Source organism: Podarcis tiliguerta, assembly GCF_965153285.1.
Source record: "Podarcis tiliguerta genome assembly, chromosome: Z".
Taxonomy (NCBI): domain Eukaryota; kingdom Metazoa; phylum Chordata; class Lepidosauria; order Squamata; family Lacertidae; genus Podarcis; species Podarcis tiliguerta.
This window is the reverse complement of record NC_139553.1, coordinates 33,050,604-33,069,129: the sequence shown is the minus strand read 5'-3', so window position 1 is coordinate 33,069,129 and position 18,526 is coordinate 33,050,604. Positions and strand designations below refer to the sequence as shown.

Genomic DNA, 18,526 nt, shown 5'->3' with positions numbered 1-18,526 from the left:
TCCTGTAGGCCAATCAGGTTGCTGATTCACTACATTCAGGAGCCTGATTGGCTGCTCCTGCAGGCCAATCAGGTTGCTGATTCACTTCCACCTGGACCTGGATTGGGTGGCTCCTGCAGACCACTCAGAGTGCTGCATTCTGGATCCTATTGATCTGGGATTCAGCTCAGTACATAACAGTATGCAAGGGCAGCCTGGGAGCCGAGGGCCACCGTGGTTGCAGCAGCACTGAAAAATGCATTTCTTGGAGGCTGGATCTGCTGCCCTTTGGTTCTTGCCACCTGAGGCAGTTGCCTCACTTTGCCTCATGGATAGACCAGTCCCAGTTCCCTGTAGAATCAAAGAAGTCTTTCCCTGTTATGTGTATCTTTTCTGGGACACCAGTATCAAAGACTGCACACAGCCGGATTAATTGGTCCTTGAAGTACATCACAGAGTTGTTCCGCCTGGCCTTTAGCTTGGAGCCAATTTGATTCCCTCCCTCTTTTTCTTTTTTTCTTTTCTTTTCTCCTCCTGCAATGAGGCTACATTTTAATATTTTAATGTTTCAATATTTTAATATTGTATTTTAATTTTGTTTTTAAGTTGTAATCATTCAACTTGTTTTTATTATTGCTTGTAAGCCGCCCTGAGCTCGGCCTTGGCTGGGGAGGGTGGGGTATAAATAATTTTTTTTATTCTTATTATTATTATCTCTCAGCAATAAAATAATCCTTTGTCAGAGTCCTGCTCTGTGCTTTCTATCAAGTTTGCCTGTGTAATTTTCTCACTGGAGGAATCCTTTCAGGAATGAAGATAATATACTAATACCACCACTACTACTTTTATTATTTATACCACACCCATTTGACTGGGATTCCCCAGTCAATCTGGGCGGTTTACAGTATATATAAAAACATAGTAAAACCTCAGACATTAAAAACCACCTGATCCAGGGCTGCCTTCAGATCTCCATGGCAGGCTGATTGTTTTAGTATAGTGTGCAGATGCATCCTTTGTGGATCTGCAAAATTTGAACTGATATTCAGCCATTTGGTGAAGTAGCAGGACTTAAAACAAATAAACACCAAACCAAACTCTTGATCAAAAATATGAATGGTGGGAGTAAAAATAAATAACAAGATGTATCGGGCTTAAAGATTGAAAGAAATATTAAATATTTAGGTGTATGGTTAACAGAAAATAATACAAACTTGTTCAAAGATTATTTAAAAACTTGTGAAGATATTAAAAGAAATTTGCAAGTATGGGGCAGGATGAAACCTTCATTGGTGGGAAGAGCGTCAACTATAACAACAAATGTATTACCCAAAATGTTATTTCTCTTTCAATCAATAACGGTGATTAGCAATATGGATGGCTTCAACTCATGGCAAAAATACATTTGCAGCTCCTGGGCTTGCATGCCATAAGGTCGCGAATATAAGCCTCACTTTTAACTTTTCACGGTTGGAATTTGGAGAAAAGGTGAGGCTTATACAGTGGTGCCCCGCAAGACGAATGCCTCGCAAGACGGAAAACCCGCTAGACGAAAGGGTTTTCCGTTTTTCAATGCGCTTCGCAGGACGAATTTCTCTATGGGCTTGCTTCGCAAGACGAAAATATCTTGCGATTTTTTTCCGCTCCCCACCCCCATTTTCTAAGGCACTAAGCTGCTAACAGCCTTTTAGCAGCTAATCCGCTAATCCCTTAAGCCTTTAACAGCCGCTAATAGCCGCTAAACCGCTAATAGCGCTAATCCGCTAATAGGGTTGCTTCGCAAGACGAAAAAACCGCTAGACGAAGAGACTCCCGGAACGGATTCTTTTCGTCTTGCGAGGCTCCACTGTATTCAGGCCAATACAGTACTTGTTCATCCTTTGTTTCCCATTCCAATAATATCTTATACGTTTTGAACAACATTTTAACTTTACATTCCAGCAGGTCTCTTTCCAATCATGCAGCTTATATTAGCGACCTTATGGTATGCAGCCAGGAGCATGGGGCAAGCAGCTCCAGAAGCAAAGCAGCGCCCCCCCCCCCTGCCCGCGTAGTCCCCCGTCCTCTCCCCCAAGGCCGGGAAGGGAGAGAGCGAGGAAGGGAAAAGACCGCTGGCAATGCAGCACAGCTCCCCCCACCCCGCCCAGTATGCAGCCAGGAGCAGTGAGGAATAGAGCAGCTTATATTTGAGTATTTTTTCTCCGCCCCCCCTCATTTTAAAGGTGTGGCTTATATTCGGGTGCAGCTTATATTGGTGCCAATATGGTATAATCTTCAACAATACATTGGACAATTGATATGGGTCATAACACTGATATGGATGCATGGAAGCGACTGTGGAATATGGATATGAAATTTACTGCACATTATAGTGTGAGGGGAAACTCTATGAAAATGTTATATAGATGGAATCTAACACCTACTAGATTGGCAAAAATGTATAAATCAAAATCAAACAAGTGTTGGAAACGTAAAGAAGGCGCCTTTTATCATATGTGGTCATCTTGCAATAAGGTAAAAACGTACTGGGAAACGATATATAATGAATGGAAAAAGATGTTTAAGTTAACATTTCTTTTAAAAAAACAGAAGCTTTTCTTTTGGGAATTATAGGTACAGTATAGATAGTATAGAAATTTATTTATGTATGAAACCACAGGTGCAAGAATGTTATTTGCCCAAAAATGGAAAGGAATGAACGAAAGATTGGTTACAAAAACGTATGGACTATGCAAAAATGGTGAAACTTACCAGAAGAATAAGAAATCAGGATAACAAACTTATTATAAAGGAGTGGAAATGGTATAATGAATGGCTGGGGCAGGTTCCACAGAGGGGATGCACCGAGACACCCGATCTCAGTGATCACGGGTAGGAGGAGGAGTTACGCTAAGACCACATCATGACATTACCAAGGAGGCAGGTTTAGTGATTGTTTGAAGACTATCCTTGCCTCTGGGTCTGGTCTTGACCAGAAAGATACTGGAACCAACAAGGGAGACCCACATGACCTTAGAGTGCTGCTGTGCAAATGCCAGGTCAATGATTCACAAGACCGCTGTCATCCACGACTTGATCATGGATATAGGACTTGACCTGGCATGTGTAACAGCAACTTGGCTGGATGAAGCAGATGGGCCTGTTCTTGCCAGGTTTCTCTTACACACAGCAACCGAGATCATATGGGAGGAGAGGGGGGTGTTGCAGTTATTTTTAGGAAGTTGGTAGCTTGCACCAGGCACCCTATTGGAAAGACCCAGTTTTCCGAGTGCATGTTCTGGACGCTGGGCAATAGGGGCAGTACAGGATTCCTTTTGGGGTACTGACTTCCCTGCTGCACCAAGGATTCCCTGCCCAAGCTGCTTCAGGTCGTGGCAGATGTTCTCCTGGAGACACCTAGTTTGGTTGTCCTAGGGCAGGAACATCCAACTTCCAAGAGACTGCAATCTACTCCCAGGGGAAAAAAACTACCACCGATCTACCCATTTGGGGGCAGGGACACCCAAAGTTTTTGAGCTTTTTGTAGGGGGGGCGAGCAAATACTTCTGCCACTTTTGGGGGGGAACGCAACATGGATCGCTAAACAAGAAGTTGCATGCCGAGGTTCCCCAAGCCAGCCCTAAATAATTCACAATTCACACGTAATTTTTGTTTAAGGTTTTTGGCATAATTTTGACCACAACTTTATTAAAATACATAAATGTGAGTGGTTGCTTAGGCATTGGTTATGACTATCTGTCCCCACGTCTAGGGACAGAACTGACTTCCGGATTCCAGCGAAAGCCAGTGAGGGAAAACAATAATGGGGAGAGCATGGAGCCGGGCACCAGACCCTTATTCCCCCCCCCCCCCCGCATGCTCCTGGGCACCAGACCCTCATTCCCACCCCCATCCCCGCATGCTCCCGGGGGCTTGCGCGGCCCTAAGCCCCATTCAGGGGTACCGACAAAAGAATGGCAAGCCCCTGGAATCCTTTAACGGAATTCCCTTTCTGCAGCAGCATTGGAGGGGCAAGCACTTGCCCCTCCACCAACCAATTTTTTAACCAATGCCTAACCGCCAATTGAGCCCTCACGCTCACCGCCAAACTACTCAGAACTGCACCCAATTCCTCAACCCCAACTACATGGCAGTAAACCAAATGTCATAACCGGCTGGAGAGAGGTGCACTCCATCATCCCTGTAAAAAGAAGAAGCTTGGTGTTAATGTCAGGGTGCAAAATTAAGCACACACACCCCAGGAATAAACCCTCTTAGCCACAGCACTCTTAGTGTGCTTCCTGCACTGCATAGGCAGACAATCACACCTCCCAAGGCAAGGACCTTCATGGACACTGCTCTATCCACACGCTTTCTGGCCCTCTCGGTGGCAGGTGGCTACCACACCACGCATGTCGCTGAAGCAATTGCGACCAAAATATTTTGAGTCCAGGGAGAGCTGCCATCAACTCATCCAAGTCCTCATGCATGTGGGACTCAAACTTACCATATTTTTCGCCCTATAGGACGCACTTTTGCCCCTCCAAAAATGAAGGGGAAATGTGTGTGCGTCCTATGGGGCGAATGCAGGCTTTCGCTGAAGCTTGGAGAGCGAGACCCCTCTTGCTCTCCAGGCTTCAGGAAGCTATCAGCAAGCCTGAGGAGCCCACGGGAGTTCCCGCAGGGCTCCCTAGGCTGCAGATAGCAGCCTGCTTCCCGGAGCACGGGGTGCGCTGAAGCAGAGCGCCCTGCGTTTCGGAAAGATATCTGCAGCCTCCTGCCCGGAGCGCAGGGCGCGCTGAAGCAGTGCGTCCTGCGCTTCGGGCAGATATCCTTTTCTCTTCTAAAAACTACGGTAGGTATGTTTTTAAAAGCTTAGGTTTCCCCCATGGCTGGGGGAAAAATATTTTCCCCCCCTTTATTCCCCCCCCCCCAAAAAAACTAGGTGCGTCCTATGGGCCGGTGCGTCCTATAGGGCAAAAAATACGGTAAATGCCAGGGGAAGACAGCAAATCATTTTCGCCCTGCTGCACCGCATGCACTGCGGGAGGACCTACATAGGTCACACTCAACCACACCAAAGAAGGAACTCCTCCCAAAGCATTCCCCATCTGAACATCCGGGATACATTCACATGGGCAGGAAGGCCGAGATGGTGCCCCCAGTCCAGGCTCGTCAGCATGCTTGCCAGCTCAGTGCATGATGCTGTGGCCGACAATCCAAATGCGCACAGCTGCTCCTATAAAAAAGGAAATAACAGACAGGCATCAGCACTGGCATCATTGATGATGCTTCCTGACGTAACCTTTGTCAGCGTCAGACTTCCGATGACCCGTATGCACAATCCTGTCTACTGACAGGCCCCAGTGTGCAGCCTTTGCACCTATTTGGAAGGAATGAGGCGTGTTCAGCAGTAGGCAAGCCGCAGGCTGCAATAACAGGCACACAACGTGAGCAATTAGATGCGTGTCTAACGGGAACCCATTTTCATGCACTAGGATCAAGCCAGCCCCCAGGGGGAACGAAAAGCCAAATATTTCTGGTATCCAATAACAGGGCAAGGGCCCGCCTCACCCGTGACTGGAAGCCTGATGGTGGCAACCCTGCCCACTAGGTCTGACTTAGAACTCCAGACACTAATGACAAGCTCCAAAGCAGATAAGGGAAAGTCCTGAGGAAATAAGCCTCCAGACTCTCAGCCTCGTGCTGGTTCCAACACAATTTCCCCAACCCTCAGTACACCAAAATTGCAATGGACTACTGAAAGAAGTCTCGCCTTGATCTTGAACCAGCAGACAAGTCTTAACTTGTTGTGGATACTGCATAGGTCAAAAATTGACTGGCTTCCTGCCTGCTGTCCTGTGAAGGTTGGAGCCTATTCCAACCTTCCAAGGCCCTGCGCACAACCCTTTTTTCAAGGGTCTCTGAAAAATTAAAGCTTTACTATAGCAGACTGAAATATACTCAGAGTCGAGAGTGGATTTCATGCTCTTTATTCAGCTCATAGTGGTGAGGAGGAATGAATGCCCCCTCAAAGTACAATGGTGCCCCGCAAGATGAATGCCTCGGAAGACGGAAAAACTCATAAGACGAAAGAGTTTTCCATTTTCTGAGGTGCTTCGCAAGACGGATTTCCCTATGGGCTTGCTTCGCAAGACGAAACGTCTTGCGCCTTTTTTTTAAAAACCGCCAATGCATTCCTATGGGAAACCGTCAATACGCATTGGTTCTTCGCAAGACGAAAAAACTCGTAGAACGAAAAAACTCGCAGAACGAATTAATTTCGTCTTGCGGGGCACCACTGTATCTGCTTTATATATATTATTTACACAGTGGGCTGCATGTGATTGGCTAATTCCGGAATTCTCCTGTAGGCCAATCAGGTTGTGGATTCACTTCCATCTGGAGCTGGATTGGGTGGCTCCTGCAGACCAATCACATTGCTGCATTGTTCTAGGACCAATCAGACTGCTGCATTCTGAATCCTATTGTTCTAGGACCAATCAGACTGCTGCATTTTGGATCCTATTGTTCTAGGACCAATCAGACTGATGCATTTTGGATCCTATTCAACTCAGTACATAGCACAGACATTACAGCGGACTGAATTCTGATAGCCTTAGCAGTGCATCCGATCTGCAGCAGCTGGGCCAAGTACTGCAGGACCTGCTCAGAGGATGGGGGCAAGTTCCTCTGAATGGCCGAGGACTGCCAGCTAAACGCTAAGAAATCAGTCCAGGCCTTCTCATAAGACCTAAAAGCAGAAGGGGAAACGTAAGCTACTACTCCCCGTAATTATTAATTGTTGCCAATGTGCCACAGGAGCTCCAGAAAAATCCGGCTATAGCTGGGCGTCCAGCGCCCAGGATCTGAAGCTCTCCAACTGAAAAAACGGGATGGAGCGTCAGTGAAAACATTAGATGATCCCATAATAAAGAGAGCAGAAACACAATATTAAACCATAAGCAGTGCAGCTGGAAAGCACATAAAAGGGGTGGAGACTCAGCCGGAGCATGAGAACCGTTTTGCCAGGACGCTCACCACTGCCTGGTTATCAGACCAAGACAGACCCAATGGTCCCTTAACTCCTAAGTCCAGATGTGTGCTGCCACTACAATGGGGAAAACTCAAAGTTCTTTTTTGGGAGCAATATCACTAATGGGCCGAACTACCCAATAATGCAGGTGGCGCTGTGGGTTAAACCACAGAGCCTAGGACTTGCCGATCAGAAGGTCGGCGGTTCGAATTCCCGCAATGGAGTGAGATCCCGTTGCTCGGTCCCTGCTCCTGCCAACCTAGCAGTTCAAAAGCATGTCAAAGTGCAAGTAGATAAATAGGTACCACTCTGGCGGGAAGGTAAACGGCGTTTCTGTACGCTGCTCTGGTTCACCAGAAGCGGCTTAGTCATGCTGGCCACATGACCCGGATGCTGTACGCCGGCTCCCTCGACCAATAAAGCGAGATGAGCGCCACAACCCCAGAGTCAGTTACAACTGGCCCTAAAGGTCAGGGGTCCCTTTACCTTTACCCAGCAACAGAATACAGTGGTACCTCAGGTTACATACGCTTCAGGTTACAGACTCTGCTAACCCAGAAATTTGCTTCAGGATGAGAACAGAAATCGTGCGGCAGCAGCACAGCAGCAGCGGGAGGCCCCATTAGCTAAAGTGGTGCTTCAGGTTAAGAACAGTTTCAGGTTAAGAATGGACCTCTGGAACGAATTAAGTACAGTGGTACCCCGCAAGACGAATGCCTTGCAAGACGAAAAACTCACAAGACGAAAGGGTTTTTCGTTTTTTGAGTTGCTTCACAAGACGAATTTCCCTATGGGCTTGCTTCGCAAGACGAAAACGTCTTGCAAGTTTGTTTCCTTTTTCTTAAAACCGTTAATACCCAGGGTGCATTGCTTGAAGAGGTGCAGTTGCGACTTGACTTCGAAGAGCAACTCATAGCATGCGGTGTGGTAGCCTTTTTTGAGATTTTTGAAGACTTCGGTGATTTTTGAAGCTTTTCCAGAACTTCTTTTGCAGCCATTTGGTAAGTTAAACTTTTAAAACTTTGGGAGGGGGGGTTGGATTTTGGGTTGGGGTGTTTGGAATTCAAGGACTTGGTGTTGGGGAGGGGTTTGCAAGAATCTGGAAGCTTGTGGGGTTTTTTCTGCATTTTTATGATTTTTTTGTGACCATTGGGGCACTCTCCCTTTGTTTAAAAAACAAATTTCTGGGTTTGGATTTCTGTGTGGTGGGTGGCTGGGGGGGGTCAGGGAATTGTTGAGAAGGGGTTTGCAAGAATCTGGAAGCTTGTGGGTTTTCCCCCTGCATTTTTATGATTTTCTGTGACCATTGGGGCACTCTGCCTTTGTTAAAAAAAAAAAAAATCTGGGTTTGGATTTCTGTGTGGTGCGTGGCTGGGGGGGGGGTCAGGGAATTGTTTTCTGGGAGGTTTGGTGCTTTTGAATTTTTTTGATGTGAAGCACTGATTTTTTCTTTTTTGGGTTTACGAAAGTAGGAGCTGTGCTGCCATGGGGCCCAAGAAGACTGCTGCTGCAGAGGCTGGCGAGAAGAAGGAGAAGGTTACACTGGAAATGAAGAAGGAGATCATCCGGAAGCACGACGGTGGAATGCGTGTGACAGACCTCGCCAGGGAGTACGGGAGGAATCCATCCACCATCAGGACCATCCTGAAGATGAGGGAGAAGATCCTTGCGACTGACGTAGCCAAGGGAGTCACCAGGATTGTGAAGAACCGCCCAGCTGTTCTGGAGGAGGTGGAGAAGTTGCTGCTCATCTGGGCAGAAGAGAAGCAGCGTGCAGGGGACATAGTGACTGAGGCCGCCATTTGTGAGAAGGCCAAGGCCTTGCACGCAGACCTCGTCCGGCAACAGCCAGGAACCTCAAGCGAGCCAGAAGTCTTCAAGGCAAGCAGAGGCTGGTTTGACTGGTTCAAGACAAGATCTGGAATCCACAGCGTGGTCAGGCATGGAGAGGCTGCCAGTTCTGATGTTCCTGCGGCTGAAGACTTTGCAGCGGAGTTCCTGGAGGTTGTGAAGACGGAGGGCTACGTTCCACAGCAGGTCTTCAACTGCGACGAGACCGGGCTGTTTTGGAAGAGGATGCCCAAAAGGACTTTCATCACCCAGGAGGAGGCCATGTTGCCTGGCCACAAGCCCATGAAGGACCGTCTGACCCTGCTCTTCTGTGCCAACGCAAGCGGCGACCTGAAGATCAAGCCCCTGCTGGTGTACCACTCGGAGAACCCACGGGCCTTCAAGAGACACAAGGTCGACAAGGAGCAGCTGAGTGTCATGTGGCGATCCAACAGTAAGGCTTGGGTCACACGTGTGCTGTTTGTGGACTGGGTCAATCTTGCTTTGGCCCTGCTGTCAAACAGTACCTGCTGGACAACGACCTGCCGCTGAAGGCTTTGCTTCTGATGGACAATGCTCCTGCTCATCCTAAAGACCTTGAGGAGAACTTGTTGGAGGAGTTCAGCTTCATCAACATCATGTTCCTGCCGCCTAACACCACACCACTGCTCCAGCCAATGGATCAGCAGGTCATCGCCAATTTCAAAAAACTGTACACCAAGGAGCTTTTCAGGCGATGCTTTGAGGTGACTGATTGCACCAACATCATCCTGCGGGAATTCTGGAAGGACCACTTCAACATCGTCACCTACTTGAAGATGATCACCACGGCCTGGAACGGGATCAGCCAGAGGAATCTGAATTGCGCTTGGCGCAGCCTGTGGCCGGACTGTGTGGTACCAAGTGACTCTGATGCACCAGAGTCAACAGTGGTGCAGGACATTGTTTCCTTGAGGAGGACCATGGGCCTGGAGGTCACAGAGGAGGACGTCAGCGAGCTGGTGGAGGAGCATGACCACAAGCTGACCACCCAGGAGCTTGTTGAACTGCAGGCAGAGGCTGTGCAGGAGCAGGCCTCCCTGCAAGAGGAGGAAGCAACTGAGGAACGGCTGTCCTCCAAAGAACTGAGGGACATTTGTCTCAAGTGGAAGGATGTGCAGGCTTTTGCACAGCAGCACCACCATGACAAGGACCTGACCCGTGACCTTGCGAACAGTTTTGACACGAGGGTCATGTCGTCTTTCAGGGAGGTGCTGAAAAGGCGGATGAAGCAGCAGACCATGGACAGGTTCTTCAGCAAGAAGCAAAGAGTAGAAGAGGAACCTTCTTCGAGTTGTCCCCCAGAGTCTTAGAAAATGTACAGTACACTTTGGTGATTGTTAAATGCTTTTCTGTCATGTTTAGAAAGTTAAATTATTGTTCCTTCAATTTTTGAAATGCTCTTTACAGTATGTGTGACTTTAAAGAGCATTTAATAAACTCTTCTTGTACCAAATTTGGCTTTGTTTGGACTTTTTTTGACCATAGGAACGCATTAATTGATTTTCAATGCATTCCTATGGGAAACCGTGCTTCGCAAGACGAAACTCGCAGAACGAATTAATTTCGTCTTGCGAGGCACCACTGTACGTAGCCAGAGGTACCACCGTAGTCCAAAAGGAGAAGCTTGTTTTGTTTTGTTTTGTTTTGTTTTGTTTTGTTATAACAATGGCTAAGTGGGGGATATGAACCCTGTCTCCCAGGTCCTAGTCCTGCACTCTAGCCACATACCACAATGGCTCGTCTTTAAAATGGTGGTTGCCACTATCAGAGCAAAACAAACTAGAAGAAAATAAACTTATTCAGAAGCACCATAGTTCAAGAGCATACACAGAGTGCTCATAATCATTGGAGGCACAGAGAGCCTCTGGCTCCCTCTGTCTGCCTCAGATATACATTAGCAACAACTGAGCCTGCAAGCAGATACATTCTTATAGAGAGAATGAGTCACGTGTTACAGAGACTTAACAACTTACTGTACTGCTAACTGTAGTTTAGGCTTAGGCTTGAATGATATGTGCAGGCCGTGAAGGCCTACCTGCTTCTGCTCCTAAGAATATTTGTCTCTTTGCAATATTAAAGGAAGCTCAAAATAGTGCTCCCGCCCAAGTCTAGATTAAAATTCAGCAAACAGCAGTGCACGCACCCAAAATAAAGCCAACCTTTGGGGATACTATAAACGAAAGTGATTCCAGCTAAGCTGGGAACAGCCCTGACTAGCCCCACAATTAGCAAACTGGCAAAATGGGGAAAACTTTTTTGCAAAAGAAAGGCCCTAATGGGGGCTCTCTTCCTATTGGGAAAGGCAAGACAAGGAGGATTACATACAGGCAGTGCTCACAGATACAGGGGGAATCTTCTCAAAGGGCAGGGTAAGGGATGGGGTGGGAAATCAAACGGGGGAAAAGGGGAATTAAATTAATTAAGGAACTAGAGAGGATTAAAAAGGAGGAAATAAAGAAATGTAACCAGACCGCTCCACTGTCCTCCAGACGGTCCAAGTGCTCCAGGTGATCCGATGCACGCAGCAAAAGAGCCCAGTCAATGCGGTGTGACTTGATTTTATAACCTTTGGTCCATCCCCCTAAATGACAACACCAAAATTTGCCCAGTAACCCAACCACCCAATCACTGCGGATGGTCATCCGTACTAACCCGCCCAGCAACAGAGGGGTGGCCTGTTCAGATCCCACCGCAACACGTGCTCTCTATGAAGGAGAACATGCTTAATCCCGCCGTCTTCCGTTCTTGAAATTGTGTGCAAATAATGGACAGAGTGAGGGGGCAGGGCCAGGCCTCAATCCCCCCTGCGGAGGAAATAGAGCCTGCGGTCAACTTCTATCAAGAGGGGATCAATCTGTTGATTGTGGTTGACTGGTTGGACATCCCTGTCCTAGGGGATTTTAACATCTATGCCGACATGACTTTATAAGGGGCACTCAGGACTTCGTGGAAAGCATGGCCTTCATGGGGTTGTCCCTGAATAAGTTTGGCCCAACTCATAGTCGCGGACATGCCTTAGACCTGGTGTTCACCTCTGTGGATGTGGGTGATTCAACACTAAGTAAAAGGAAACAAAAGAGGTGCCATGGTCGGATCACTTCCTGATGCAACTGGACTTCTCCACAACCCTTCCATTCTGCAGGGAGGTGGGACCGATTTGGATGGTCTGCCCCCGCCACTTCATGGATATAAATGGTTTCCAAAAAGGAGTTGGGGGTGTTTTATCCCATGTTGATGGCCTTTCAGATGATTCCCTGGTGGCCTGCTGGAATGCGGAGTTAACCAGGGCTGGCTCTGAAGCGCCCTCTCCGACTGCATGGAGTCCAGACAGCCCCACGATTTTCCCCAGAGCTGAGGGCAATGAAACAATTGCTGAGACAGCTAGCGTGCCGGGGGCAGAAAACTGATTCTGAATCGGACCAGACATGGGTTAGAGCTCATTTCGACAAGCCTACCGATGGCGAAGAGGACCTTCTTATAAGGAAGCTCCCTTTTAGGATTCTGCCTTTCCTTGTGCTGCACAAACTATAGATTCCTTAGCCCCAGGTATCCATATATCGGGTATCTTGCCGATTGGAAGGTTGGCGGTTCGAATTTGTGCAATGGGGTGAGCTCCCATTGCTCTGTCCCAGCTTCTGGGACAGTTCCAAATCACACCAGATAAATCTGCAGCGGGGAGGCAAACGGCATTTCCATGTGCTCTGGTTTCTGTCACGGTGTCCCCTTGCATCAAAAGCGGTTTAGTCATGCTGGCCACATGACCCGGAAAGCTGTCTGTGGGCAAACGCCAGCTCCCTTGTCTTGAAAAGCGAGATAAGCGCCGCACCCCATAGTCACCTTTAACTGGACTTAACCGTCTTAGGGTCCTTTACCTTTTACCGTTTTTTTTCCTTTATCTGAATTCTGCTCCCAAAAGAACCTGCCCAGGCCATTATCTGAGGCTCTGCTCCAGAGGCAAGGGGCTATGGTATCCTTTTAAGGAGAAAGTTTGTGCGGATTATTGGAAAACCAGCTTCATATAACTAACCTGCTTTCTAATTAATGCAGGAAGAGGGAAATAGCACAGACTAAGCTGTTCTGCCAGGCTTAGATGTCCACTTCCCCTTACTTTGGGAGGAACTAGGTAATCAAGCTTCTGCTGTCCCCTAGTCTACCTGAGAAGCTCAGCAGGTGAAGAGGTTTGCATGGAGGAAGTCTAGATCGTAAAGCATGCACATTTCCAGAACCAGCAGCAGCATAAGTAACCTTCAGGCTGTTTCCCAGCCTTGCTGCCTCCTCCTCCTTCTGCCTAGAAGCATTTGCTTCAAACTCCCTTTTCCTGTGCCCTCAAACACACAGTTACCCTGGGAACTTTTGTGGCATCTGACTCCCCAGGCCAAAGGATCCTTCTATGGCCTATCAACACATTTTTGTAATGCTAACAGGTCTGCTCTTCCTCCAGCCAGCCAGGTTGGTTTGCATAAGCCAGCCCAGGAATTTCTCTGCAGCTTGTGTTGTCCCTTTATACCACAAATAACCAAAATCCTAGCATTTATTAATTTCTAGGTTTATACTGTCTATAACACTATTTTGTGACTTTAAATCTCTGCTGGGGTTCTCTCACCAAAGAATACTTGCCCCAAACTTGGATATTAACATGCAGGAATTTTCCTATATTATTATTGCACCAATGAGGATGTTATGTCTAATTCTTCACTGAAAGCTTCCATTTGACACAGCTGTGCGTTGGATGTTATCTTGTTCTTATGAGCGCAGTAGTCTTCAGGGAACACAAAGTTTTGCTGTACACTTTTCATGGTTTTGTCAGTTTGACCCTGAAGCTCACTGGGTTACAGCTTTTCTCCTAAGAGGCAATTTCAAAATAAAGATAAGTTTTTAAATAACCCTAAAGAAATGCAGAAAAGATGCTAGGGTGCTATCCAACATTAGCTGTGCTCAGAATAAGCCCACTATTTTCAGCAGGTCTGCTATATAACCTAGTTTGATCTAATCCACAGCTTTTTATTTGTTTCAGTTTTTAAAAAATTAATTTAGTTGTCATTTCTATTGTTTTATATACTTTGATTGGGAGGGTTGCTTTGTGCAACATCCAGAGAACTTCTGTTATGAGAGGCTGCATAAAAGCAGTTGTTCAAAAACAAATTGAATAAGTCATGTGTGTGTAATGTGTAGTGCTGTCTTCAGTGTTTATTCTTGTACCATGTTATTGTGTGTGGACAGAGCTTGATGATTATCAGATATGTTGTCCTTTAAAACTCAGGTGGGGAACCTGTGCAGAGTGGTCATGCTCCCCGTTTTACAGAGGACAGCCCTCTATTTGAAAGCTGCGTCCAGTCCAAATTCTGGGAATTACACTGTAGTTCCCATTTGCCAGGGTATGTGGAAGACAGCCCTGGGTCCTTTGACTCTTTCATTAGTTCTCTTTTCTCTCCTATAAAAACTATGCAAGTCACTCTCTTTTAAAGTTCAAATAACATACGACTATTACTTAGTTTACTTGCACTTGTAGATTAAACTATACAATGTAGGTAAAGGTAAAGGGACCCCTGACCATTAGGTCCAGTCATGGCCAACTCTGGGGTTGCAGCGCTCATCTCGCTTTATTGGCCGAGGGAGCCGGCGTACAGCTTCTGGGTCATGTGGCCAGCATGACTAAGCCGCTTCTGGCGAACCAGAGCAGCGCACGGAAACGCCGTTTACCTTCCCGCCAAAGCGGTACCTATTTATCTACTTGCACTTTGTGCTTTCGAACTGCTAGGTTGGCAGGAGCAGGGACCGAGCAATGGGAGCTCACCCCGTCGCGGGGATTCAAACTGCTGACCTTCTGATCGGCAAGCCCCAAGCTCTGTGGTTTAACCCACAGCGCCACCCGCGTCCCTCACAATGTAGGTAGATGATACTTAATTTGCTAGAACATCTAACATCCTAACATTTAACATCTAATTTGATTAAACATGAAAGCTCATACCTTGAAAGCTTATGTTTAGTTGATCTTAAAGTTGATCTGGGATGCGGGTGGCGCTGTGGGTTAAAGCCTCAGCGCCTAGGGCTTGCCGATCAAGAGGTCGGCGGTTTGAATCCCCACGGCGGGGTGCGCTCCCGTTGTTCGGTCCCAACGCCTGCCAACCTAGCTGTTCGAAAGCACTCTCAGGTGCAAGAAGATAAATAGGGACCGCTTACTAGCGGGAAGGTAAACGGCGTTTCCGTGTGCGGCTCTGGCTCGCCAGAGCAGCGATGTCACGCTGGCCACGTGACCCGGAAGTGTCTTCGGACAGCGCTGGCCCCTGGCCTCTTGAGTGAGATGGGCGCACAACCCTAGAGTCTGTCAAGACTGGCCCGTACGGGCAGGGGTACCTTTACCTTTTTAAAGGTGCCACTGGAATTATTAAAAAAGATTTTTCCATCTTCCATCTTGTTATTTATTATGACTTTGACAGATCAACACGGCTTTCCACCTGAATCTAACTCTGAGGCAGACAGCAGCACAACGGAACATATCTGCTGGTCAGCTGAGACTGTTCCGCTAACCGCCATAACTCTATAACGGACACAGAGTGTACGACATCACAGAGTTCTGCAGTTTTTGTAATTAGCCCTTTACAGAGGCCTTTTCGATGCCACACAAATCTGGTTTAAAGATAAGGAACTCCGGTGCCAAGGTTTTCCTGATCTGGATTCTATAAATCTATGAATGGCCATTCCTGTCAAACCAATCATAGTTGGGGGAAGGCACTTGTAGCTCCAGTGACAGTTGCATTCAGAAGCACCCCCAAACTGCAAACCTGCTCCTTCAGGGAAAGTGCAACCTCATCTAGAGTAGGCAGTTGAGCACTTGATCTAATTGGAGGTTTGCATTATGTTTCTCTTTTAAAAGTCTGCTTTCACTTATGGGAATGCTACAGATCACAGCTTCGAATATGTCCTGAACCTCTGTTAAAAACTTTAACTTTCAAACTTTCAAACTAGTCAGCCAGGAAAATTGTCCAACGCAATGGAGTCTGAGCTCTTGGGCCACATTCTTCTTTCCAAGAGCTCTGCAAGGCAGTCTGGTTGCAGATGCACCCGTCAGTATCTTTCTTTTATCTTGGTGCCCTCCCAAGGTTGCTGAACTGCAGCCTACCATACCTCCCCACTGGCCATGCTTGCTAGGGCAAATGGGACTAAGGGTTTAGCAACTTTGGAAGGACAAAGATGCCCCACACCTGCATTAAAAGCTAGCAGATTCCCACTGGGGGAAGAAGAGGAGTGTGGGGGGAGTGCATCGCCCCCGGCAGCGCGATCCCAGTGGGGTGCCATCACGGCAGCCCCCCCCCCCCGCCCATGCTGGACGCCACACCCCTGCAGGAGGAACGCCCCGCCCCCAGGGCATGTGCCCCACCCCTGCGGGTGGCGACCACGCCCCCGGGGCTCGCGCCAACCCCACCCCCACCTGCTCTCTGCCCCTTGGTGCCGGAGCATGAAGCTCCTCCACTGGAGATGCCAATCCTGCTACCATGTGAGCCTAATTAATTAGCCCAGCATCCTCTTTCCCACAGAGGCCAACCATATGTTCTCTCCTGCTATTGTTCCCCTGCAACTGGCAATCAGGAGTGCTCTGATGGTGTTTCCTGCTTGGCAGGGGGTTGGACTCGATGGCCCTTGTGGTCTCTTCCAACTCTATGATCCTATGCCTGTTTTATTTTGCAGCCATTATGGCTGCTAGCATTGGTAGCCTTATCCTCTGTGAATTTGTCTAATCCCTTTTTAAGGTAAAAGGTAAAGGACCCCTGGATGGTTAAGTCCAGTCAAAGGCTGGACTATGGCGTTGTGGCGCTCATCTTGTTTCAGGCCGAGGGAGCCGGTGTTTGTCCACAGACAGCTTTCTGGGTCATGTGGCCAGCATGACTAAACCGTTACTGGTGCATGGAGGACCGTGACAAGTGCCAGAGTGCACGGAAACGCTGTTTACCTTTCCGCCACAGTGTTACCTGTTTATCTACTTGCACTGGTATGCTTTCGAACTGCTAGGTTGGCAGAATCTGGGCAGCCATCACTACAATTTGTAACAAATTCCATAGTTAGCCATGCACAGGGTGAAAAAGTACTTCCTTTTCCATGTCTGCTTGGGTGGACAATGATGTGGATGCCACATGGTCACTTGTTCTCATGTGTGTTGCTGTGTGAGGTGTTGGATATGGTCCACCTGTGGGCTAGAGCCCCATGATTGAATGCTTCATAGTGCATAAACTTTTTCTGTAGAAGAGATGGCTACGCCATTAACCCTGACATTCCCATTTTCTGAATGCAGGTGTTTTATGATTATTGGGGTTGGGGATGTGAAGTAACAGTCATGTGCAATTCACACCACCCTTCTTCAGTCTGATTTAGGACAGCTCCCCTCAATGTGTTTTCTTTCTCTCTCTCTAAGCTGGGGGAGTATGCATGTCAGTGAAGCCCCTCCTCTCATGCAACAGCCAATCCAGGCACAATCCCCACCACATTCCCCCCGAATATCTCCTTTATATACATTATTTACACAATGGGCCCCACGTGATTGGCTTATTCCGGGATTCACCTGTAGGCCAATCAGGTTGCGGATTCACTTTCACCTGCAGCTGGATTGTGTAGCTCCTGTGGACCAATCAGACTGCTGCATTCTGAATCCTATTGTTCTAGGGCCAATCAGACTGCTGCATTTTGGATCCTATTCAACTCAGTACATAACAGTCTTCACGATGTTTGTCCTTGATTTAGCAGTGACCGAGGGTCACTGGGAGTAGGAGCCCCCCCCCCCCCCGCTCCCAGAAAAGGTTATTTATGTATGAACAACTGCGGCCCATGTTTTGTTAGCCCCCAAATGGAAAACGAGCAAGGTCCCAACCAAAGAAGAATAGCAACTTCAGTTGAATAAATACAGTGGTGCCCCGCAAGATGAATGCCTCGCAAGACGGAAAACCTGCTAGACGAAAGGGTTTTCCGTTTTTCAATGCGCTTTGCAGGACGAATTTCCCTATGGGCTTGCTTCGCAAGATGAAAATGTCTTGCATTTTTTTTCGCTCCCCACCCCCTTTTTCTAAGCTGCTAAACCGCTAATAGCCTTTTAGCAGCTAATCCGCTAATTCTTTAAGCCTTTAATAGCAGCTAATAGCCGCTAAACCACTCATAGTGCTAATCCGCTAATAGGGTTGCTTCGCAAGACGAAAAAACCGCTAGACGAAGAGACTCACAGAACGAATTAATTTCGTCTTGCGAGGCACCACTGTATGTACAACTCGCAGACCTAACATATAGAATAAGAGAACAAGAAGAAAGTATGTTTAAAGAAGATTGGAAAATGTTTTTTGAATATGTGGAAAATAATTGTGTACAGCTGAAGAGATTAATTCAGCAGTGTAAATAAATTTGATTGATGCAATAATGGAATACTGATTGGTATAGTTTTTGTAAAATATGCAGGGATTAAAAAGAAAAAGGGAAGTCACTGATATCTTAAGGATGTAAAATGAGTATTTAAATTGTAAAACAGAAAATTTAATTTTAAAAAGGGGTTAGTGGGGTCAGGACTGTGGCGTAGCGTGGGTTGTCAGCACCCGGGGCAAGGCAAGTAATTTGCGCCCCCTAACCCGTGGAGCCAGGTAGGGGCAGAGAGCTGCTAGTGCGAGCGCGCGCCCCACCCCAGAT

General features: G+C 47.5%; 1 protein-coding gene and 2 long non-coding RNA genes across 3 annotated transcripts in view; 2 read left to right on the top strand and 1 right to left on the bottom strand.

Annotated features, from left to right (window-relative positions):
- Window positions 1-10,319, top strand: part of LOC310669890 (tigger transposable element-derived protein 1-like) — a 406,885-nt gene extending 396,566 nt beyond the window's left edge. The window contains exons 2-3 of the mRNA XM_083424362.1: window positions 7,655-8,068; window positions 8,400-10,319. Of these exons, the coding sequence (XP_083280488.1) occupies window positions 8,480-9,376 (897 nt within the window). The 5' untranslated portion in view covers window positions 7,655-8,068; window positions 8,400-8,479 and the 3' untranslated portion in view covers window positions 9,377-10,319. The remainder of the gene's footprint in view (window positions 1-7,654; window positions 8,069-8,399) is intronic.
- Window positions 3,893-14,865, bottom strand: LOC310669902. The gene is made up of 4 exons (XR_014507451.1): window positions 14,835-14,865; window positions 13,470-13,709; window positions 4,946-5,197; window positions 3,893-4,460 (listed from the first exon to the last, which is right to left on the bottom strand). It is a non-coding gene; the product is annotated as an uncharacterized lncRNA (long non-coding RNA).
- Window positions 8,068-10,319, top strand: LOC310669899. Its single transcript, XR_014507448.1, has 2 exons — window positions 8,068-8,216; window positions 10,099-10,319. It is a non-coding gene; the product is annotated as an uncharacterized lncRNA (long non-coding RNA).
- Window positions 14,866-18,526: the final 3,661 nt, after the last annotated feature.